At 38.8% G+C, this 25,207-nt stretch overlaps 1 protein-coding gene across 2 annotated transcripts in view; it reads left to right on the top strand.

Annotated features, from left to right (window-relative positions):
* Positions 1–25,207, top strand: part of ANKFN1 (ankyrin repeat and fibronectin type III domain containing 1) — a 130,602-nt gene that overhangs the window by 48,171 nt on the left and 57,224 nt on the right. For both annotated transcript variants that reach the window (XM_042032357.1, XM_042032356.1), the window contains exons 2-4: positions 11,431–11,565; positions 16,231–16,432; positions 23,531–23,741. In XM_042032357.1, coding sequence (XP_041888291.1) covers positions 16,247–16,432; positions 23,531–23,741 — 397 coding nt within the window. In that variant the 5' untranslated portion in view covers positions 11,431–11,565; positions 16,231–16,246. The remainder of the gene's footprint in view (positions 1–11,430; positions 11,566–16,230; positions 16,433–23,530; positions 23,742–25,207) is intronic.

The following is a 25,207-nucleotide window of genomic DNA, read 5'->3' as shown; positions in this document are numbered from 1 at the left end:
TGGTGTTATTTGAAATAGTTGATATTGTATAGCAGTGTTCTGCTTGTCTTCTCAGAGACAGAGGTGAAAATGAGTTTATATAGAACTTATATAACATACTCTTTATAGTGAGAAAATGGGGGAAAATTCCATTGTAATTACTTTCAGATTTTCATTACTTTCATATTTCACTCATAAGCTTAATTTTCTCACCCATCTGTGTATGCTAATCATCTGTATTAATTATTTCATATTGAAAGAGACTACTTCGTAATTAGTTGGTTGTATAATTTGAAGCAAATGCTACAGTGAATTTCACCTTTATTTTAATTTGGAAATCATCTGCAATCAGTTTTCTCAAAAGTGCTATTTACAGAAAATTATTTACCTGGTAGTTATACTTCAGGAACTGCTCTCTAATAATGTCTGAAAACTGCTTGTGGGTATCTAATATTTCCTTTTTTAATGTATTCTAACTCTCAGTTGCTTTTTTTAAAATAGACACATATGGATGTATTAATTCTTAGTACAGTAATTCCTTAATTTTCTGCATTGCTTTTCAAGGAGAGGAAAAATTCTGGGAAGACACCTAGTTTTATATAATTGTTTGCTTGGAAATACAGTTCAGCTGCTGTTTTGTCTAGGCAGATAGATGAAGTAAATTAAAAGGAACTGACTCTGCTTTGCAGCATGCACTGAAAAAAACATATCTTGCAGGAAGACAATTTTCACTGCAAATTCAAAGTTTGCCACTGCAATCCTATTGGATTTTCTTGTATAATTGTGATCACTCCTTTGTTTCCCACTTCATGTTTCCAACGTATTTCTGTTATGTAAGTGACATTTAATTCTTGCACTGTCATCTACTATGAGCACCATGTGCACAGTTGGAAATACTGTCTGAACTTAGAAATAGTTTTCTTTTACATATTGACAGCTGACTGACAACACAGAAAAGCAGTAGCTTGGTACTGCCAAGGTTTGTTAGGACTGGTGTTTGTGTTGTGATTTTGTTTTGGATAGGTGAATCTAGGGTTGAAGAAGGAGATGAATGTAGGTGTTTCTCATGTGCAGTGAGGTTTCATCTCTGTAACCCACTGGGAGATAGTCCCTAACCAAACCTAGGATCTGAGCCACCAGATCTGTAGGAGATAGGAAAAGGGCAGTAATTTAGAAGGGTTGTTACTATTTGCTAACAAAATTGAAGTCCCCATTATGGAATGAAGATCATGTTACATGGAGCTGTGGAATTTCACGTAAAATTAGAGAAGATTCATTGTACTTTTAAGCCTAAACTCCTTATTTTTCATGAGGGCTCTATAAATTATTCTGGCCGAAAGTACCAATTGTATTCTCTATAATATTCTCAAAAGCCTACTGAACAAAATGCTGCATATTAAAATGCCATTCTGTCATTCATTGTTCGTGAAAAAATTCTGACCAAAATTTCTGGTTTCAACAGTATTTCTTTAAACTCATATTAAAATTATTTGGAATTCTATAAATCAGGTTTTTCTACTACTTATATTTAAAAGCTAAATTCTGGTATAAATAGAGAGAATTCTATGCAATCTTTGTGGTGGTGGACTGGTACTATTAAGCTTGAATCTGTGCTTCTTCTGGTGTTAGAAAACACAACTGCTTCACTTGTCTTTTTGTGTGTCTCACCATTTCGTATTCTCCCAGCACAGCTTGTGTGCTGATATATCAGAGCATTCAGTTTTAGATGCCTATTTTCAGGAGAGGCTGGTAGTTAGTCTTGAATTTCTCACGCTTCTAAAAAATCATTCTTTAAGGACTGCACCTCTTTGAACAATTTTTTTTGAGTGTCTGGGTGTTCTTCAGAAAATCTGAAGAACTGTATTATAAAAAAATGATATCACAGTCTCACAGTTGTATTTAAACTGTGAAACTGTGGTATAACAATGGGCTCAGTAATCAAACTTTCCTATGATACTAAAATACTAATGCTCTAGCTTTTGCTGAAGTACAGATTCATTTCTTAGTGTTAAGCTGGCTTTCAACATAGACTCATTTAAAGAAAAATGATGGAATCATTCACTGGCCACCAGCTTTATTCTGTTCTAACGTCATGTAATCTAATCTGTGGGCTTTTCAAACAAAAGTATCAATGTAGCATGTCAATAATTTGAAAATTCAGTTCCATGGTAACTTCTTGAAGGGGGGAGGGTGTAAAATAAAAGTCAAATGAGCCAAAATTGGACAAAATTCCAACATTTCTGTTAAGCCATATCATGAGGGATAAATAGGCACTGGAACAATATTAATGTCCAATTCCAGCTCTCTCACAAGTATACTGAGTAACCATTAGATAAACTCTCCCTACACTCTCTCTACTTTCATTTTCCTGTTCCGTCTATTTGCAATCCACGGAAATTTTGAGTGTTTGTACTTAGAGCAGTAATTCCAGTAGAAAACACCCATCTCTGTACTGAAGTCAGTGTGGAAATGTATCTTAGTCTTCTGGCAGGATATTGTAAAAAGGATTACTCTGTCACTGAAAGCTGCTTTGTTAAAATTTTAAAATGTCTGTTTCTTATATTTTTTTCATGGTTCCTCTTTATCTATGATTCAAAGTTGAAGTTGTTCATACCAGCTTGGCTTTTTTTCTCCCTCTCTGTAGTTCAATATTTCTTTCAAGAAAAGTCACCTTATTTGTATTGAGCAGCAGGCAACAGAGCCATCTGCACCAGCAATTCTTAGAACAAACCCAATGACTCATGTTTAACTCTGCATCTTCTCAAGTGCAGCTGGAATAACCAAATTAACCTTCTGTTTTTCAGCCAATTTAGATAAAAGATGAAGACAGACAACAAATTCACCCTGCATACTGATAGTGGCTAATTTTCAACTTCTTACTAATTTTGGCCCCTAATTAAAACCAAACTACACAGTTTTATTAGAAAGTACAGGTAAGAGAACAGATCAGGTGCTTCCAATTCCAAAATGGAGCGCAAGACTTTCTGTTAGATGATTGTATATAATAAACTATTGTCCACCTCCTTGCAAATCCATGGCTTTATTTCCAGCTGAGTAGGAACGCTGGATGTTGTATGGAATCTGTTGCAATTGTGCCTGTTTGGAAAAGTGGAGAGAGGCTCAGAATGACTTCTTCCAGAATGGTGTCTGCAAAGAGGCAAAATATATTCTCAGTTGCAATCATTCAAAAGACCTGTATAGAGTGAAATGCTGCAGAATATGACCTAAAGCATATTATTTTTCTGTTTTTAAGAAGTCACAAAACAGATATTAAAATTGGTGTGAAAAATATGCACACTTTTGTGTTTGTGCTTAGTGTGTATGTGTGAGGGGGTGTTTTTGGGAGGATGGTTGATGCTGAAACCAAGAAGAGCATCTGAAGTAAAACCCTGAACATTTCTTTCGGTCCCAAGGCTCAGGTATCAGATTGACCAGTGCTATTTGAGGGGCAATTCTCTGCCAGCACTATCTGTAAGAATATCTGTAAGATTTGACTTGGGCTCAATGTTGCCTATAGCAGAGACTGACTGGCTGCATTACCACGTGAGAGAATTCCGTGCAGGTTTGTGGGGTACTCATTACAAGTTTTCTATGACACACATTCATACAGACCATGCCCCTTTTAAGAAAAAAGTGCAGAGAAAAGGTACTCAGGGAGAGGTTTCACATTGTGTGAATTCTGTTAATTTTTCCTTATAGCACCTCATAATTTTCCAGAACAGAGATCATTAATCATCCCAAAGTGTGCAGAAGTTTGGGCAATAGCTGTAAGACCACCAAATGCTGACCCTGAAGGAAATTAATTACTAAAGGTGAAAAGCAAGTGTTTTCTTAATTAAGCCACCTAAGCTGCCTGGTTTTGCAAATATTTATTAACACAATTCAGATGAAATCAGATCAGCAGTTCTGGCTGCAGAGAGTGTTGTTTCATTGGACCACAAGTCCTCATTTCCAAATCCATATTCAGTCTTTTAACACAGCAGCAAATTATATTTCACATCTGTCAGCTGTGACAACACTAATGAATGTAATAACTGGATGGTGATGTACAAACACTTTTGAAGTACCTAATTTATAAAATATAGGTAGTAGTTATTGATAATAAGCTGTTGTGGAGTTGGGGTTTTATAGTTTTTGAAGTTAATTTTTAATATTTTCAATTTGCTGCATGTAACAGAAGCATAAGTGAACATCTGATAACCAAACATTCTTGATACAGGAAACTTTTAGGGCAAGTGAGCATGATATCTCAAAGGTTTTCCCAGCCAATGTCTCTATTCTAGGACTAACAAGTGCTTTACCATGATTTAAAGAACAAAAGGTCCTGAGACTAAACCAGCTCTGGCCTTGGTTTTCCCACCCACAGTGGATCTGGGCACTTGCCAGAATCCTGTTGTGTGCTCTAAGCACCTCCTGCCCCAAGATTAACCAGCATTGTTCTTTCTGATTTGAGGGTGGGTGAGAAGGAGTAAAGCATGTCCCAGAGGGGCTATGAACAGGATGGAAGTTCACAGACTTTTGCTAACACGTCAGGATTCAGCCTATACCACAACCCCTCCTGAAGAATTGGGCTGAAGGCTGTTTTCCAAGGACTTTGCTAAGTCAGAGTTTGAATATGGGAGATAAAACCAACCATTTTATAGTCTGAATCAGATTCTCTTTGACCTGTTGGAAAACAGAGTAAGGCATGCTGCAACCAGCCATGAAAAGTAGGAGTTTATTTAAGATTAATTTCTCACCTTTGGAGTTGGTTGATGCATTAGTTTGGATGTGATGAAGAGAGAGAAATGGGAAAAGAGGCTGTGAACTAAATCCATCCAAAAAGCGTGTGCTCATTAGGGAGCAATTATCACTTTGTATTCTGATATTTTTTGTGTGGTGGGGATGGGACTCATGGCCACACAGCAAGGCCAAGAACTGATGTTTATTGCTCAGTGAGAGGCTGACATGACTAACTGGAAGGAAACAGATTCATCAGGTTTAGAGCTTAAGAAAAGTGATGAGAAGATATTTTCATGAACTGCTATTCTCACCACTCCAGTTTTTAAAAGCCTCCACTACAATATAAAAGGAATGATTTTTGGCAAAGTATTTTACAGATCTGCTATGTTCTAAACAGAAAATAGTTGGTTGCACTTCCTGCCTTTTAATTTCACTTTTATTGAAATGTTGTACTTGAGGAAAGAACAAACCCATATTTTGAATTTTGGCACTGATTTTGCTGTGCCCCACACCCCTTGTAAAAGATAAACAATCATATGTCCTTGTCTGTCTAAATTATAAAAAGGTTTCAATAAAAACTGTTATGTCCATGTGCACTGCCTCTGCAGTAAACCTTGGATCTTCATTATTTGAAGCTATCATAACTGCTCAGCAAAAAATGAATGTTTAAATGTTCATTTGAACCCATTGTGAAAAAGAGTGCCACTGGCAAATCTAGAATTACTTCACAGCAATCACTTCTATTCTGTTTAGGACTTTGCATTGCTCCTTGTGAGACATTGGTTTGGAATTCCTCAGAGTTATTTTCACTTAAACTCAAATGTAAATGAACAGCCACAAAAGACCAAATGACTGCAGTATGAATTCCAGCCTGTGGAAAATGCTCACAGCCAGGCAGGGGGATGCTTCCCTATTGCAAAGATAACCTATAGGGTTATTCACAAAAGCTGGTCCAGGGAGACAGATCTCTTTGTGGCTCTTCCTCCGATAATGCAGACAAATGAGCTCTTAGTTTGAATTGTTCTTGTCTAGAACAATCTGTCTCCATCAGGATCTGAACAAATTATTCTCCCCAGGTAAATGTTACCCTTTGAAAATAGCCCCTCTCTTCCCACTCTTTGTCCTCAGCAGCAAAGTTTTCCTGAAATGGTACCTTACTCTGGGGTTTTTTGTGGTTTGTTTGGTGGGGGATTTGTTGTTGCTGTTGGTTTTGTGTATGTGTTTCTTTTTAAATGTCTGTTTTTAATATGTTAAAATCATTGCCCATAAACAGACTTCTGCTTTTATCAGGGCAAACAATCTTCTCTTTAAGGAGTATCTGAAATACTGTGCATTTATAGTGAAATAAACAGTGCTTGGGGATCACAGAACAGCAGGAAGTTGTTCTTCTGTTACCTAAGTTGTTCCTGTATTCAGTATGAAAAATAATGACACTCATGTAGTACTTTATAATAGATGCTCTTATACAACAGGTTTTGAAGAAAAGGGTGATCAATCTTGGAAATAGGCCTTATATTAATAAGTACACTGCTACTTACTGCAACCATACAAAAGTTGCAATGACACCTATCTATATATCTATATGGTCTTTTTGTTCTTTTTAAAGACTGTGTCACAAGTCTAAAAATGTCTTTAGCTTAAAAAAGAAGGTGCTTCTCTGGGATGGTGTGTGTCTGCCTCTGTTCAGCTTTGTTCCATGCTCAACTTCACTACATTCTGGTTTTTTCTTTATTCTTTCCTAATCTAGAAATTGCCAGCTATGAAAAGCCTGTTAATTTCTGTTTGTAAAATGTTCTGCTGTAACTTGAATTAAATGCAGTGCAGCTGGGAGTAGTCATGGCTAAACAATACATGGCATAAATTATCTCTGTCTGGAGTGTCTGACTAGATAATATAATCAACAGGAGGCTGACAAAACATCACAGCCGCCTGTTGTCGCTGACAACTTCATTATTCCCATGACGTTCAGCTGGGTGATTTGTTTCTGAGGAACAGCAATATCTTCAGACATGTCCAATGGCCTTATGTACTTTTATAGGCTTCCTGAAGCAGGATGTGTTTGCACAGATTTAGGGATTTTTCCTAATCTGGGGAACAACTGCAGGAACCATCAGCAAAGAGCTCTGCTCAGCATTGGTTTTGCAGTAGAGCAGCATTCCCATCAAGCACACCTCTTGATAGGTAACAGCAGCTGCTCTTTGATTCCTTGATTCAAACAGGAAGGGCTTTGAGGATCTGATGGCCTTGTTATATTATTTTATTTCTGTTTACCCTAACTAACACTCCAAAAGATCCCAAATGACTCAGTAGTTTTGTGGCTCTGGCAGCCCAGGCCTGATCCTATTCCACTGCAGCCAGGTATTATTATTCTCAGGAATTTTCCAAGTAAAAAGACTATCAGGGTTAAAAAAGCCACTGTGACTGTATGAAAGACATGCCATCTTTAAGGAATTCTGACCAAACAGTTCTGAGTTTCTGCTAGTTCATCTAAAATTATATTGTGAAATACAAGCCCCAAGTCCATAGCTGCCACAAAGATGGAGAATTCCCCCCTGCATCCGTCCTCGGGAAGTGGGAGTCTGTAAGCCCCAGGCACTGGTGCATCTGCCAACTTCAGCCCTGCAGCAGAGCCTGGGTGTGCCGAATTCCAGGCTGGGCTGACAGAACCGTGGGTTGGGAGCCGTGGCTACAGAGGAAGCCTGGGGGAGCCAGGGCTGCCAAGCCCAGTTCCATTTGCTCACTTACACCACGGGTGCCTCAAATATTTCAGAACACTTGGGAAAATTCTTTGCTAAACTTAGTCCAAATGCAATTATTTTTTCTTCACTCACAATTTCAGAATTTTTCAAGTTTGATCACGTCTGTGACTGATGAACTGGGAAATAATTGTCTTTTTTATAAGCATACTGAATACTTCTGTGGATAATAGGTTATTTGCTGTGGATTTGGATCAAGCACATTGGCTAAAGTAACTAGTGAAACAGTAAGACTCAGATCAATGTCCTTGAAGAAACACAAGAAACCAGGGAATAGGACAGAAAATTAACAAATTGGCAAGGGGGTATGTGTGAAAGATGATAGGTAAACAAGGAGCCAGAGAGGCAGGAATTGCCAAAACCAGAGTTGGAATTTACTACAGTACCTTATATGTATAAAAATGTGCAAGAAAGAATGAGTGTGGGGACAAAGAAAGATATGCTTTTATACGGTTGTTTGGGGGAGTAGTTTTGTTTTTATTTTACCTTTCCCACTGAATACTTTTGACTGTATGAAAAAAACCCCACACCATTATTTTGTTTCAAGGAGAAGAATCTCTTTAACTACGTTTCCAGTAATGGATTTTAAAAATGAGACTGCACACAGATGCCAGAGTTAGCCCGACCACGTTACTTTGGGAGGGGGGTGGAGATCCCATTCCCAGGTATCCAATCTGCCCAGCTCCGTTGCTCCGACAGCAGACGGAGAGCTGATATTTGAGCAATATTTGTTCTTTTAGTGTGATTATGAACAGTGTAAAATACAGCTTTGTCTCTTATGATGGCAACAGCTTTGCTATTGACTTATTTGCAAGTAAAGTCGGGCTCCATGTGAGTTTCTTCGCTCCAAACTTCCCACCCTGATTCTAGTGGGAAAAACCAAATGTTGTTCACAAGCACGGCGCATGCAATATAAAACACGGGAAGGCTGGTTTTTGGGGATGGAGGACGTGCTACCTACTGGAACGCCGTCTGCAAGGACCTCGCGTCCTGGGGACAAGGCGGTCCCTGTGCGGCCGCCGCTCCAGGGACCATTCCAGGATGTTGGAGAACTGGGTGGACGCTGCCACCTATCGATGGATGGAGGACGCGAAAGCCCGAGACCTTACACAGCACTCCTCATCCCTCGCCTCCCTCCCTCATCATTAAATGTCCCAGTGTCCGGGAGGAACAAACAGAATTCGCTAAATGTAGTTAATGGCCAACATAAAGCTAAAAACACCTGTGGAGTGCAAAGCTGAGAACAGCACAGGGTGAAGGTTTGGGTGACTGTCAATGAAACCGCCAATTTGGGTGGCCTCTTTAAACAAAATGTACCACTAAATGTACATCTTCACAAATATGTGCAGCTTTAGCAGCAGTAAGAACAATAGCAGCTTGTGGGATCAGCTCTCGTTGTGTGCTGCATGTAGGGAACTTTCAGACTCATCAATCATGGAAGGAAAACCTGTCGCAATAGGTTAAGTCAACAGTGTAAGTACAGCCAGCAAAATACTCTGTGCAACTCTGAAGAGTGGAATGCAAGTGCAATAATAACTGGATGACTTCTCTGTCCTCTAATGGAAGCATCAAAGGCTGAGGATGGGCAGGTTTCTGCAGGAGACCAGACTAAAGGATCTGCTTCCACGTGTTTTATCATAAACCCAGGGGGTTGTTTCTGTAGGTCTTCTAGTCTTCTTCATTTCCAGAAGTGGGTGTAGGTGTCTCTCACGCTTATTTACAAACATTCTGTAATAATTTTTAATAATTTCATTTTTTATCATTTGCTAAATGTATGATTACTTCTTTTACCTTACTGAGCATTGTTTTGTGTCTTCAGGCTTTTGAGCAAGTTAATGAATAGGTCAAGAAGATTATAAATGTATTTACTTGATACAAAAAAAACTAATTGTATTTCACAGAACTAGGCTTGGGCAAGAAAAATTCCTGACTTTTACTATCTACTAAATACCGTTTGGGTAGCAAAAGGCCTAAGCATTTAAATATTTGAAATGGCAATTGTAAAAGGGCTGCTTTCCACCAAGCTGAAGGGAGAAAGAGGAAGAGAGAAGAGGTATTGAACCACAATGGGAAATTGCTAGAAAATGTTTAAGAATAGACTAATTTCTGCAAACTCACTTTAGATTTTCCTCTTGAAAACAGTTGGAAATTGAGAATTCCTTTACAAGTGAGTTCCTTAGATGAGGTCTGTACAGACCAAAAAAACCTTAATTGGGGATTTTGACTCAGAAGGATCATCCCTATTTAACACACCACTGAAAATGGAATTCTTAGGCTTACATTTATTTTTAACTGACTTAGACATTTCAGATTTTCAGCATGCTTATTTCCAGATAGTATCTCAGTGGTAAAGAGGTATTTGGTGGTTTTCGAAAGATTTCCAATTTCCTTCTGTTGGCAAGGAGCAGTGACCTCAGTCAGCTCTATGCTAATGATCCTTGGAAGGAGCTGAACAAAAGAGGGAATCCTGTACACAGATGGCCTGTGATTTTCATGGAACAGGAGAAGGAATGTCGTGCATAGGATATCGTAATAGCACTTTGCAATTCTCTGCTGCAGCAAAGCATGTAACTATTTGCATTTGATATTCTCATTATGCCCTGGAAATACATCTGTGTGCATGTTTACACACATGTGTATAGGCATGCATGTGTGCCTGTGGAAAACCCCCCAAAGAATGGTTTGATCCATATCCAGATTGATTTAAAAAATACAGATTAACTTCATGTTCCATGACATACAAACACCAGGCCCAGGACTACATTTTAGCTTCATCTACTTGAGCAAACAGATGCACTTGGGTATGAGGCACAGCATCCTTAGCTGAGATTTGAAGTGTGGGAGAATCAGGCTGATCAACAGATTTTGGGATGTTTCCAACATTTTCCAAAAATCAAGCATCATGTCTGAATAAATCCAGGGAAAAAAATTCGGCAGATTGTAAGAGTAGCTCTGGTATCTCCTTAAAAGCAATCAAAAATACTTTTTCTGTAGATATTAATGGTCACTGGCTATGACAGACCCAGGAACTGGTGTGTTTTGGTTCTTTTCTATTATCAGATGTTGCACTGGAGCATTGAATTTGCATGAATTTAACCCAGTGGACTGTCTAGAAAGATAGCAATTTTCTAGATTGTTGTTTATCTTTGATTCTCACCTTCACTGTTTTTAGAATTCTGTGTATGGGTATTTCAAATATTTCATATTTGACTTTGTAACATTTTTGTGGGTTTCTGTGTGTTCCAGCATTTGCTTTTTTTTTTTGCCCAATAGTAAAAAAAAATAAAGATTTTGAAATATCACTGTTCTACTATTTTGGAAGCTCCAAATGCAGACATTACAGGATCTGCTTTAGCTGAAACATCCGTAGAGTGTGTTTTTGTTATCCATTTAATAATCTTTTTGAGGCTTAACCTGTTCAGGCTGGGAGCTTTCCAATGATGTTGCAGATGTCCCACAGCTATGGTTGCTGCTTTTGTTGCTATGATTGCAGACAGCTGTAGTGGTAGCTTGCTTGGAGAAAGAAGAAACAATACATCACATGCAACAAGCACTACTGCACTGTGAATTTCCCCCCCCTCCTTTTACTGTTTTAGCATAAAACCAGCTGCTTGAGGATGGCTGCATTAATTTCTTTTTGCTCATACTTCATGGCAAATTAATTACAATCACAGTTTTGTTTACTCTGGCTGTAATTATTTTTTCTATTTGCACACTGTGCTGCTGATCAATTTTAAAGGCTACAACAGCTAAAAGCACAAAGAAGTCATGGCATCTCTCACATGGAGGCTTCACATGTTAGTCACTCCTACAGCTGCACAGGTAACTGGGGCAGAGTTGAGGCACCAAACATTCTACCTGTGATACAACACTACTTGCTTTTAAATACTGTTTGGCTCTGAGGCTTTAGCAGCAATCTTGGACTTCAGTAATTACTAGTAATAGGCTTTTTCATATCTGATCATTCATGCAGTGTAAGGAAGAGATTTACTCATTCTGCCCAGAGGCTGAGCCAGCAGAGACAGCAAAGCTAATGTGATTCACTGAAGGAAGACAGTGGACAATTACCAGCAACTTGTTCACGTTTTGCCTTGGATATCCTAAGCTGGTAAGTCAAATTTAACACTTTAATGCATATATTCTTAATTATTAGTTTCAAGTGTAAGATTGATTCATAAACATAGAGCGTTGAGTGGTTTTTCTGCTGTTGTGTTTTCCTAAAATCCTAAGAGAATGCTTTTACAGCTATGCTGTGCCCTACCAGTGCACCTGTCTATAGAGTGTAGCATATATGTGCCACAGACAACAGAGAGTGATCTATAACTTAGGTATTTATTTTTCTTTCTCTGCAATATGTTTTTAAGAGACATGAATATTAGGTCAAGATTTGACAGTTAGAAAGGAAAAAACATTAAGCTTTTATAAAGGTAACTATTTTATATTCATTTGTATTTGAATTTGGCTTTTAAAGGACCCTGGTGATGGGGAATAAAATGGTTACTGCAGTGCTTAGGTGCAAGTAGACATCTGATCACAAAGATGAAGCTGCAGGATGTGCAGCATGAAATGTGTTTTGGGAGACCTTGGTCCCTGGTTTGGTTCATGCTGTAGCACAGTGACAGTCACACAGACTGGTTTGAGGGGTATTTCCAGGGTAGGGCAGTAACTGTTTCCCCAGAGATCTGCTGCAAGATTGCATTCTTTAATTCTTGGAAATACAAACTGCTGTTAATTATCACTGGTTGTAAGGGGAGCTGCTGGTGTTATTTTGTCTAGTCCTGCCCTTCTCAGTAAAACCTGGTACTGTGCTGCCTATTGCAGTGCTCACCTTGCTGTGGGGATGCAAGTTAGATCACACAGGGCTACTCCAAACCATATGGAGATGTTCTTATGTCATCCTGACCAATGTCAGCTTTGTGCAGAGGCTTCCATAGGTGAAAATCTCAAATGGGTCTGTTCTGCACATCTCCTTTTTCTAAATTATTAGTCTTCAATGTGCTGTAACAATTTTAGTTCTGACAATGATATATCCTTAGGCTAAGTGCATTTCAGCTGGGGGATTTGTTGTTTCAATCAAGACAATGCACATTTCAGGTCTTCACCTGATTGTTGAGGCAAGGATATGGTTGTAGAAGAAATCAAAATACTAACTTTTAGAAGGAGCCTAAAACTTCTTTCAGGAAATGAAAAAAGTGCCAACATCCAAAAACCCCTGTGCTTTCCATCACAGAATCATGTGAATCGAACTCTTTTTCTTATTTCTTATTATGATTTTTACCCATGATTTTGCCCAATCTCATTCCCATTGCTCTACTGTGAGTAATTTCTTCAGCCTAATAAGATCCCATTTCCAGAAAGTTTTCCAGAATACGCAACTTGCCTTTTTTTTCTTTTTTTTTTCATTTCATACCTTGTGTGTGACTAGGAAGGATGTTAAGTATGATCATCTGCAGTAGCATTTTACACCTTACTGTTTCAGTACACTGGTGAAAAAATGCAGCTCGTTTGCATCATGTCATTCCAGCTATTGCTTTATTGTTCCACATTAATTCCCTGAGCTTGTTTGGGATATTGATGGTGAGCAAACAGGGAACCTGTCTATGTTTCAAGTCATTTGTGATTCACCAATTCTGTGTGGATAGCAAAGATGCCATCTGTTTTATTGTTGAATAGCTGCACTTTCAAGAGTGTTTACTTAGCTTCTCTATAGATTCACCTGCTCTTGACTTTGTAGAAACATTGATGGCATTATAAAAGATTCTGTTCTCTTCTTCCATCAGTGTCAGACTTGGGTGGGATCTGCTCTGGCTCTTTACTGACAAAGTGTCCATGTTGACAAGAGCACACTGCAGTTACCATCCTTGGAAGTCATTGTTTAGGTGGTTCATTGACCAGATCAGGGTGGGAAGGGCTCCAGCAACTCCAAGGGAACTGTAATATCTGGAGTCAAACTATGTTTAGTCACAGTCCATGAGAACTTTAACCCATGCCATGGGAAACAGACTTGTTACTTAACTGCTCTGAGACTTTTCTGGGTTGGTGACACAGATTAGCACTCCAGTGATGCATAAATTTGCTTTGGTTCAAAGCCTACACCAGCATTCTAGAATGCTGTAACATACTTAGAGACTCCAGTTTCTTTTTACAGTGTACACATTGGAACAGAGAAAACAGCCCTGCCAACTACCTGAGTTTTGAACCTGGATTGGGAGAGGTGTCACTAGAACACTTCTCCCAAAGACTCAGATTTCCTGGAAAACTGTCCAAAAACTGACAGGTGCTTCTCCTTTACTTGCTCAGGTTAGTATTTTCTTATAAAAGAAAATGCTGCTGTCAAGTTGTTCTCTGTAAAAATTTGGGATTCTTGAAACTTCTCTGCTTCTCAAGAAAAGCTTGAACTTGATGACTTTGAAGAGATTCTGTGACAAACATCGGGGCAACTGAGTTTAAGGAGATGGAGACAAATACACTTCGTGCATTAGTGAAGGCTGGAGAATAGATAGGGCTTTTGGGGAGTCAGGCTGGCAAAATACCTTTTTTTGGTAATTATTTAAATCCTTGAGAGTATTAAAGTCAGCAAGCAAGTAGTTTGGTCTAGTGAGACAGAGGGAGGACTTTATCAGCCTAGAGAACACTGACAGAGGCATAAGCTTTGTTATCTTTAATACCAGGCATTCTTGTTTTGTTTAATAATACCACAATAGGTAGAAGTCCTACTAAGTAGATGTTCCTAATTTTTTTAATGTAAACTTATCAAGTATCTACACAGCTCCTCAGTAAATTCCCGCATTGGCTTCATGAAGCTTGTAACCTCTCCTGTGCCACTCAGATGTGCTGAGCCTGTTGCTTTTCAAATAAAAAGCCATAATCCCAAAGCAGACACAGTGAGTGTGCTGAGTTGCCTTCGAATTAAGAATTGGTTGGGTCTATTCTTCTTTGCCCTCATCTTGAGGGTGGTTAGGTTCGTGTGGCAAATGCAAACTGTTCTTTCTGTCCTGAGTTCACTGTTAACTGTGTGGTATTTGGTATTCGAAACTTGTAGTCTTGGAATCAAGTTATTTTGAGAAATTGAAACTTCCTCTACCAACATGCCTATAGCACTTACTGGCCTAGTTTTACTTACTATTTGGGTCTGTGTTTTGACCCATACTTTATTGATGAAAAGAAGAAACTCTTGAGAACAGAGGTAAGAGGAAAAATTTATGTGGGACAATCTGTAGCACTATGTACTAACAGAAACTGGAAGTGTTACTCTAAGTAACTGAGAAATTATTATTAAATTTGGAAAATTGCTGAGTTTCTTTAAAATACTAGTAACATAGAAAAGTGGAAGGTGGATAATCAGTTTACTCTATAACTCAGAGAAAATCAATCAAAAATCTTTGCAGTGTTGCTGCCTCCTGAGTCCCAGAGAGCTGCTGATCATCTCCACACTTGCACATTCATTTCAGTGATGCAGCTCACATAATTCCCTTCTGATTGCACACACTGTTGTTCTAATGTAACAGCCTTTTCATCACATATGACAATTGTGTTGACTCTCTCTCTCTTCATTCAGAGACTTGGTCTCTCTTCAATAACCCAGGAGCATGGAGAATATGTGAAATTATTTGTAATAAGATACTTTTATGCTCAGGATGTCTGCTCACCACAGTGTGCATTGAGAATGGAAGATGTAGAAAGCTTAGTAGACCTGGGTGGTGTCTTTAATCTTAAGGACAAATACCTGCCAAAACCAGCCTCAACAGCAGGGTGAGTGTTTAGTAAAGAATGCTTTTACTGGAAATAGTCATTAAAGTCTGGTCCTGCCATCCAATTTGCTTAAAAGAAGGCTGAGACCATGAGAACAGAAAGAATTTGTATCATAGTACAAAAAACCTAAAGATTATTTCCAGAAAAGATAGTCTGAAAGGCTAGCCAGGTTTACTGTTACAACTGTGAAGTCTCCTAGAGAGACATTCTGCCTTAGAGATGTGTACACATTCTTGTCAGGGAAAAAGGAAGTGTGAAGAAATGGTGCATTTTTGTCACCTTTTCACTTAGAAATCCATGAGGATAGCTTCCTATGCCTGCAGTTGGGTCAAATCTGATTCTTATCTTCCCTTCAGAAGGGCAAAATTATTCCCACATAATGTAATTCCAGAGTTAAATATTAATTCAATTTTTCCTAATACAGAAAAATTGCTGTGATGATAGAGCATAGAAAGTATTGTTTAATTATGAGATAATATGTAAATCCAATTAGGTGAAGCAGTCAGAGAGAGGCAGCAGTCCCGCTTGGAAGGGTTTGTACTCTAAATGGACAGGGCAAACACAGAGCAGGATAAGGTGATACAATATATAGACAAAACCAGTGCCTGCCCACTACCTGAGGAAGGAGCCACTCACTCAGTATGAAACTGTCCACAGCAACATTTACTTTTGGGTGTCATTTTTTCCGACACCTGTATTACCAGAACTCACTCTGTCAAAAAGTTGCTTCCCTTATCAATTGAAACCCTTCCTCCTTATACAAATTAGCAAATAATTCTGGGGTGGTCTGTTTTATTTTTCCATCTTTAATTCTCTGTCTTCATAGATATCCATGGCTCTAATTCCATAAAGAGCAATTTGCCATTGAAAAAGCCCAAAACGTGTGTCCATGTGTCCAGAAGCCGTGTGTGACAGTGATTTTGGCCACAGCAGCCTCACACGGTGTGTTTCAGTGACACACTTCTGATCAGTGATGGTGGTGTAGCAAAACCTCACTAAATGGCTGCTGTTTTCCTTCTAGAAACCCCTGGCTGAAAATGACCCAGCAAATGCATAACCTAAGTCTCCTGCAGAACAAAAAGCACAGCATGCCATCATCCCCCAGTGCTGCCAAGCGGCTCTACCGGAACCTGTCGGAGAAGCTGAAGGGCAGCCACACGTCCTTTGATGAAGCCTATTTCAGAGCTCGCTCCGACCGCCTCAGCCTCCGCAAGGCCTCCATGGTAATTACCTGATCCCTATCAAGCTGCCAATTTACTTTCCTATTAATCTCCTTAATCAGCAGGTTTATAATCTGTACAATTCTCATCATCTCACTTTGTTCCCTGCCCAGTGCTGTATGTGCTTCTCAGCCTTACCATTTATGATCCTTTGTGAAAATAGAGTTTGACCTCCTTGAAGGGTAGAGACAGGCTACCTAATCACGTGATGATGCTTTATTTTAGGAGTAAGGTTGTAACTTGTCACTTACATGACAAAATGTGAATTAAATATACAGATGCAAGTGTTTCTCTTACAAGAAAAGAATAAAAAGTATTTTGAGGAAAGTGAAGATGGCTTTAGTAGAAGTTCCCATTTTTCCAAATAACAGAACAAATGGAACTTTCAGGCATGACAGATAAATAAATGCAAGGCTTTTCCCGGACTGTGGTGATGGCCAGTAGATAAGACTATGGAAGAAAGAGATCACATGTGAGGCAGTCTAGCCTGGGTACCCCAGCCAAATCCCAGCTGAGCACTCTGGTACCAGCACAGTAAAATATAGAAACACCTGCTGGAATTAATCCTCACAAGGGCTCCTGCTGCTGCCAGTGCTGGTGAAGTTACACAACCCCCAGTGCATACAATTTGGAGAATGGACTCTGTCCCGGAAATAATAGCCCAATGTAAGTTCTGTGTACAAAAGAATCTTTTATATTTGCTGGAGGAAGGTGAACCTGCTTGTTGATATCGCCAAAACAAAATGAATTCCACTTTTCCATAAGTAGGAAGAACAGACACGTTCTTCAGTGTCTCCTCTGAATTATTTTGAAGAGTTCATCTCCACTTCTGAAGAGCAGAGACTAATGACAGTGTCTGTGAAAGCACCAGGAGATGCCTCTTGCAACCAGTACTCTGCTGCACTAGATCAGATGCTTAGTGCAATGCAGGACTAAACTCAGAGTATGGCTGGGCCAGATAACAAAAATGTTACATTTTGTCAGAAGGAAAAAGGACACTCTAGACTCCTTTAACACTCAAAAATTTCGTTATGTAAGAGACATATTATATGAATCAGTGCAAGAATTTGAAATTATTTTTAATTCAATTAGCTGATGCTGTCCCCTAGGATCGTGCTTTCCTGAAATCAGAGGACCCTTGCATGACCCGTGGAGACTGTTGTCTCTCTCCTATGGAAAAAGACCACAACAAAAGCGGGGGACCATGGCTGCTTCCTCTCAGCTCTTCCAGAGCCAATAGATTCTTGCTACACAAGAGAAGCCTGAAATTCAAACAGGGCTTGAGAGCTGGAAAACAACCTTTGCATGGTAGCCAATGGCTGTGCTTTTGAGGCCATGGGTTTCCAGATGCTTTTCAGTTTGTAGTGATGATTTGAATTGAGGTCTCAAAGTATGAACTATGGGGAAAGATTATTTAGATTTATTTTTTAGCCACTATCTTTTCTTGCCTTTTTTTTTTTTTTTTTTTTTTTTTTCAATTGCAAGCTTGAGTGTGACTGAGGGAGTGAAGGAGGAGGATGAACTAGTGCTGGGGACATGTCAGAGCAGACTGACATGTAGGCTGAATGAAAGCCAGGTTGTGAGCATATCTTCTGACCAGGGTTTATCTAAATACACATTTCAGATTATATATTCCTTCAAACACGGGCTCTTCTGTCATGCTTAACTAATAAGAAGAGAAATTGCCAATGAGCTGAGCCAAAGGATTGAGGAGCAGGGCACTGCTGCTGAGGGCCAAGTCCTCTGCTAACCCTGAGCCAGTAACTTACAACCTGAGTTCTGTCCCTTTTCACTCTGGATCTGTCAGGCAGTGGGAGTGCCTATTCCATCAGTCATCATCATTAGGAGCCTTCATTTTATGTTGAGTGGATGTGGATTTAATGGGATGCAGACATTCCTGTGCTAACTTTGTTCCCCCGGCCCCTTACAGTGTCATGGGAGTGTCAGATTTTGTCACTGACAAACACCCAGCAGAGGAACCTGTAGGTATCACCAGTCTGGGGTCTGAGCTGGTGTCCACAGCCAGCAATGAATAGACTCTCACTAAACTCAAGAGGCTTTGGATCCCATTCTATCCATTCTGCTTGTTGTTTTCCCCGCTTTCCCCAGAAATAAACAGCAAGGAAACCATTACTGAAGGGGTGGAAATATTCCAGGTCAAGATGCTAGCTCATGTATTTTCTAATCATTGAGTTTCTGTGCCACTGAGCAAAGTCAAGGAGTAAAATCATGTCTCCAGACAAGTGAACAGCATTTGTTAGAATTTGTTTTCTTTCAGCTTTGGCAAGTGAAGAGTTTTCTTTCCACTCTCTCTTGGTGTGCAACACTTTCCATTCAGTAAATTGTTGTCTTGCTGCAGACATAGCAATGTCCCAAAATAGCTTTATTCTTGAACTCATGTTTATCAAAACAAGTCTTTGCAGAAACTGCTTTACCACTTTTTCCAACTCCAGTAGCACATAGTGGACTTTTTCAGTCAGAATTAGAGCAAATACCTTGAAAGGGGCACTTCATTTTAATTAAGCTGCATAAGATCGCATTTCTAAAGACTCTGGCACTGAATCACTTACTGGAACGTGGTTATTACTTACTGCAAAGCAATACTGTAGTTCTTTTCAGTATATACATTTGTGCATCACAGTAACACCTAAATAAATTAATCACATAGCATAGCTGTCCAGCTAATGATTAGAGGCTGCAGGACTGAGTCAAGGAAAAAGCAATGTAAAAACTGCTACTAAACTTCACCCAATCACTTTTAAACTTGATTCAGTTTCTCTTTGAATTTAATGCTTTTGTCCTTTCAGAGTAGAAGAAAGTTATCTAGTAAAGGTAAATGATGGCAGAAATCAGAAGGCTTTTGTTGGTATTTGTGACAACACCAGCTGGACTAAAATTGAGCACTTGGGTCTAAAGATACTACTTCTTATACCTGTTTGGATTTCTTATCCCTGGGCTGCAGATGTCTGAAAAATGCTGCAATAGTAGAGGATCTTCTATATGGAACGTGATAAGCTTTTTGCAGAAAACTGTATAATTTTCAAATATATTTCTGTTTTCTGTGTGAAAGCAAATAGTTGGGGAAAAGCTGGTCAGAAGTGTAGAATGTTTTTCTGGACTTGGAGAGCTGGGGTGGATGCAGACTTCCAAATGGGGCAGTCCACTAGCATGAGTGAAGATGTAATAGATACTTTGCTGCCTCTCCAGGATGTTTTTTGACTGTCTAGCAGTTTGATGTGCTCTGCTATGGATGAGGGATGCACACATGCCCAATTAGAAAGGCCACATCAGTTCCCATGATTTTACACTCTTTGAAGTTACAAGACTTGCCAATGTATTTCAGCCTGAATTCAGTCTGAATTGCTCATTTGGAAAACCTGATATTTGCAATTTGGTCTCATAATTGTTTGGATTGGATGAAGTAGCTTATAATATTCATTCTCTGTTTCTCATTTAAATCAGTGCAGCTTTTTCAATCAGATTTCTAATGAAATGAAGAAATAGAAATTTGCTTTTATTTTTTCCCTTTTGGTGAAACATTCTTGCCAACAGGTCAGTTGGCGAGAGTATTTACGACAAATTAACTTAAACGTGTGCTTAGATTCTGCTCAACAACTTACTTAGGGCCAAAATTTCACAAACACTTCAGGTATTTCATTTGGCAAGAAGAAGTCCAAAGATGCATTTTCGAAGGCACACAGGCAGGTCTAAATGGTGATAACTGAATCAAAAAAACCCGGTTTAAATCAAAGTTCTTAAAATAATTCTACAGCAATCTGACAGGTAGGTAAAATCTGTTGGGGGGGAGGGGGGTGTGTGTATATATTTAAAAAGGACCAAATGCTTTTGTCAGCCATAGCTTGGGTTCATTTCAGCTATACTAGTGAAGTTAGCCATCTCTCTTTTATTATCATGTAATAGTGAATTTTTGATTTATATAATGGAAGAAACTTCTGAGATGTAGTACAAGCTTCCCTGAGCTTCATACAAAATTGGAATTAAAGCCAAATAATGATACTGAGAAGTTAGGGTAACACTCTACAAATGCTAAGTCATTTAACTTTTGTGCACATATGTAAAGCCAATTAAAAGAGAATTACTTATTCTGGTTTTTAAAAAAGGAAAAACCATGTGTGTACCCAGTGCCACAGAAAGGAATATGTGAAGAGAGAAATAACTACTTTCCTGTCCTGAGTGAGCAGCACAGCCTTTCACGCAGTAATATCATCAGCTTTACCTTTTTGTTCTGCTCCCAGAATGTTTCCAAAAATAAACTTAACTAAAAGAAATGCAGACCAATGCAGTCATTCAGCTTCCTTCAACCAATTCCCTTTGTAATACACTCTTGACTAATTCACTGCCTAATAAGTAGATTTTCATAGCTGTGATCAGTTACAAGAGGAATATGCTTTTGCTTGTTTTCTGACTGGATCAAAATGCAGATGATTCTGATAATTATCCTGTATTCCCATAAACAACACTGTAGAGAAAGTTCCAATAACAGTAGAAAAATAATTTGAAATGGACATTACCAGCGATTAAATTAATTCTTTTTAGAATGCCGATATAGAAGAATTGGTGAATGTATTTCTAATGGAAGGTGTCTCTGTCCATGGCAGGTTGTTGGCACAAGCTGATCTTTAAAGGTCCCTTCCAGCCCAAACCATTCTGTGATTTTCTGATTTTACATTTCTAATAATTTCTATGACAAAAGGTCTATCAGTTCACAATTCTGCATTGATAATAATGGATTTTCGTAGAGTGAAGATCACAGCTTTCTTTTTCATCTGTACTTCAAACATCAGTGCTCTCTGTATGTTAATTTTGAGTACACAATACAGTGACATACAGCTGTTAAATCAATATAACCATTGAGTGGGAGCTGAAGACATACAGAAGTATCAGAATCATACCATTAATTAAAATATTTTGTAATTATAATTGCTTAAAATTCTTTTAATTTCTAGCAAGAGCACTTCATCCCTTCAGGGTGTGGGCAAAACACCAGAACAAGAGTAAGATCTCTGATATCAAGATTATAAGAGTGTTACATAAGCAGGACAGCAGATGTGTGGAGCTACTGGAATGATAAAAAATATTGCTTCATTGCAGTAAAAATTTCTGACATTTTTTAAGTTTTATCTTATAACAAGAGAAATATGTGCTGTCTTCTTTTCTAAAATTTTCTGTACATGTGCTCTCACTAATGACAGTGTATGTCCTTAAAAACAATTTTTATCTTGAACAGAGGGGTTGATAAAGAATGAAAAATAGAGCTGCTTGCCATTCAACTGTCCCTTTTTCTGAGATTTTTATCTTATACCAGCCCTGGAGTGTGGCCTAAGTATTTGATTATAAAATTAAACCTGAATCTTTACCATCTAGAGAAGATGTGACAGAGCCCCATGATCAGCACTGATGTTTAAGCACCATCTTTTATTCTGCATGGAAACCTACAGAAAAAATATTTCTCCAGCATGAGCTGTTCTGTACCCCAGTGTCTAGAAGGTAGATCCCCAAGTCAGCACTACTGTCCCAGATTTGCTTTATTGCTGCATAGCTCGTCTCATCCTTAGATTGTCATGTTAACATAAGTATCTCATTTCTTTATACTGGCAATTTGGGGTAAAGAGCATCTTATGTACATTTTTCCTCCTGTTCCACTGATCCCCAATATTCAGCACAGGTGAGTCCCATGCTAAAACTTTTAGGTAACATCACTTTTACAATTTCTTAGTGTGCTACCAATATTTCACATGCAAAGAGTAGACCAGAAGATCCCTGTCAGGCCTGAAATTTTCTGAAGACACTTTTAACTTCAAGCGCACTGAAAAAAGGCCCCTGTAGAACTGATCAAATTCCAAGGTGGAGCTGTGGACTGTAGTTCCCAGAAACTGCTTGAAAACCCTTAGTCCATGTGTTTTATGAGGAGAAAAAAGATGTTCCAGCAGTTCAGTGTTGTTTCACTGGCAGCAAACTTGGACACAGATATGCCAAATAGAACTGTATCAATTTTAAAAAGAAAATGACATTTTAGTGTGGTTGAAGAGCTAACTTTTAATCACAGTAGAAGATGGTTTCAATTCAATATTTATTTCATAGAATAAAGAATGCATTCTGTGATAACAATTTTCTCAGTGCTCCCTCCATGTGGTATTGGGACACAGGGAGCTGGTTTACACTGTGTATCTGAATCTGTGCTCTGAGCCCTCCTTGCCTTGCTGGGCCTCTTGCTAATTCATTCCAAAGAGGGAAAAACCCTATCAGGTAAGTATGGCAATGGGACACCGGGAGAGAATTTAAAGAATCTTGGCAAATAACTTGTCACTACTGCAGGCTGCAGAAGGATGTTCTCATAAAAGAAACCTGCAGGCCCTGCTAGTCTACTGCACCTGCTTCTCCCCAGCTCAATTAAGAAACAGTAGGGGCCTTTGTATTGTGCCATTCTTTTATCTCCTTGACACTGGTAAGGAAAAGGTTCAGTGGTTCTTCCTGCCTGAGAGTTGGCACCATGAAAGTTCTTGAGGTTTTTTGCTTGTGCTGTCTGCTGCTCAGACATGCACACTGGACAGTCCATTTCTTCAGTCCCATTTCTACTTCTGTTTTTAAGGCCTATAAATTTCAAATTTTCTTCTAGTTACAACTTAAATGCAATAATAAGGGCACCTGGAAATAACTGAGGTGGTAGAATGAACACACTGGCTCACACTGGAACTGGGAAGGTTTACATGCAGAAGAGCTCGTTTGATTTGGATTTTCATCACCTGACTGTAGTTTTCTACTTGAAATTTGAGTTTGAAAAAGTCAGTAGTCCAAGACTCTGCCAAAAATTGTAGTGTATCATCCAGTTTCACGCTGCAAACATAATGGGTTTGAATCTCACTTGAATCTTCCCACAGACCTGAGGCAATTTCAAGCACTCCAGTCCAGGGGTAGATCAAGCTCAATTCTGCTGCAAACATTTGCCGTGCTTCAAGCTGAGCCTAAGTTGGGGCTGGAGGAGCAATATTTTATAGCAATGTCACAAAACAATTTTTCTCTATTTTTAAAGCACTTACATAGGAAAAGTTTCACTGAATTTCTGTTTTTATTGACACACAGAACTTCCAGTGCAATGAAGCTATGTTTGAGGCCGTAGAGCAGCAGGACCTGGCTGCTGTTCAGATTCTTCTTTATCAATACACACTGGAGGCACTGGACCTGAACACACCAAACAGTGAGGGACTCACTCCTTTGGATATTGCCATTTTGACAAACAACATCCCCATTGCCAGGACCCTTCTACACGTTGGGGCAAAGGAAAGCCCACACTGTAAGTAAAGAACACAAATTGACTTAGAGAATTGCTTGTATGAGATCAATTCTGCTGTTGTCAGGGAAAACCAATTACATGACACACAAAAATTGCCTGGTTTTATCATAAGCATGATTATAACAACAAGAGTGCTGGAGGATATTTGCAGCAATATCTGCTCATTGAATATGTGTTCAGTAGATCTTTTTTGTTCTCTATCTCAGATACACCAACTAATGAATCAAGTTGAGCTTCTAATGTGATTAACACTGGGGCAGCTCGGTTAATAGCAATTTTGAGAAACAAATCTTTAAAAATATGGAAACAGGAACTGAATGATTGAAAGATCATGGTCTGAAATGTAGAGTTTGTCATCAAAAATGATAGGATGATGGGTTGTCTAGACTTTGCTTTACTTTGATTATCCTTTTTATTTTGGCTATGCTGCCTTCAGGAGGCCAATTGTATTGAAATCTATCACTTCCATTACCCACAGACCCCTCACTCCTGGTCTTCAAATGGCCTAAAATCCCACTTAAATGAGAATTTCAAAGTTCTACAGAACCAGAAAAAACCTAAACACAAAACAGACCTTCTCACTTTACTGGAATACCAATATTGCTTATAACTACATATTGTAGTTATAAAACTTCGTTGTATTCCTTCATGGGTCTTTTTATGCCCAATTTGTGGGTTGGAGGGTTACTTACCAACCCAATTAATCAACCATATACCATGACACAAACTCTGACGCCTTACGTGGGTCTAAAAATACCCCGATGTAAGAGAATTTGTTTTAAACTGTCAATGCCTATATTTAGGACATTCCCAGCAAGGCTATAATGAGACTGTGTTTGAGGGGTTCGGCCACTGCAGACTCTGCCATTAATTTGAAGTTAGTTAAATTAACAACATTTAGTGCTGGCATGTCAATCTCAGTGCTCCAGGAAATTGCACCTTGAGGCTACTAACATTGCCAGTTTTTTCACTGGAGAGTGTGTGTGCATGTGCATGTTGAGTTTTTTTGCCAGACCCTCAGTGTTGGTACACCTTTATTGCTTTTCTATATCCACAGCACTTATATTATCATTTATTCTGGCCTCCTTTAACCTTCCCTGGAGATTTTTGCATAGTGTAGCTGCTCAGTGAAAAGAGTTTTTTAGTTTTATATTTATTTGTTTATTTTTCTGTCATGGTTCATGACTGAGGCTTTAAAAAAAAAGTGTGACAGCATTTAGAGTACATGATTGACTGCTGAAGCAACATTCATTAACCATGACAAATCTAGAGGAAAACACAGTCTTGAGTGTTCTAAACAGCAGTAAAAAAGACTAAACTAATTTTTCATTGACCTCATCTGTAAATAAATGCAGTCTGATGGCGAGCAGGGGCAATCATAAATTAGTATTCATTTCCTGTAATTAATGCAAACATGCCTATGAATACAGGGAATATGAATATATAACCACCTCATTTCCATTTCA

Source organism: Corvus kubaryi, unplaced genomic scaffold (genome assembly GCF_017639235.1).
Source record: "Corvus kubaryi isolate FWS band 111438036 unplaced genomic scaffold, C.kubaryi_AGA036_p1.0 37353, whole genome shotgun sequence".
NCBI lineage: Eukaryota > Metazoa > Chordata > Aves > Passeriformes > Corvidae > Corvus > Corvus kubaryi.
This window is presented reverse-complemented; position numbering and strand designations above follow the sequence as displayed.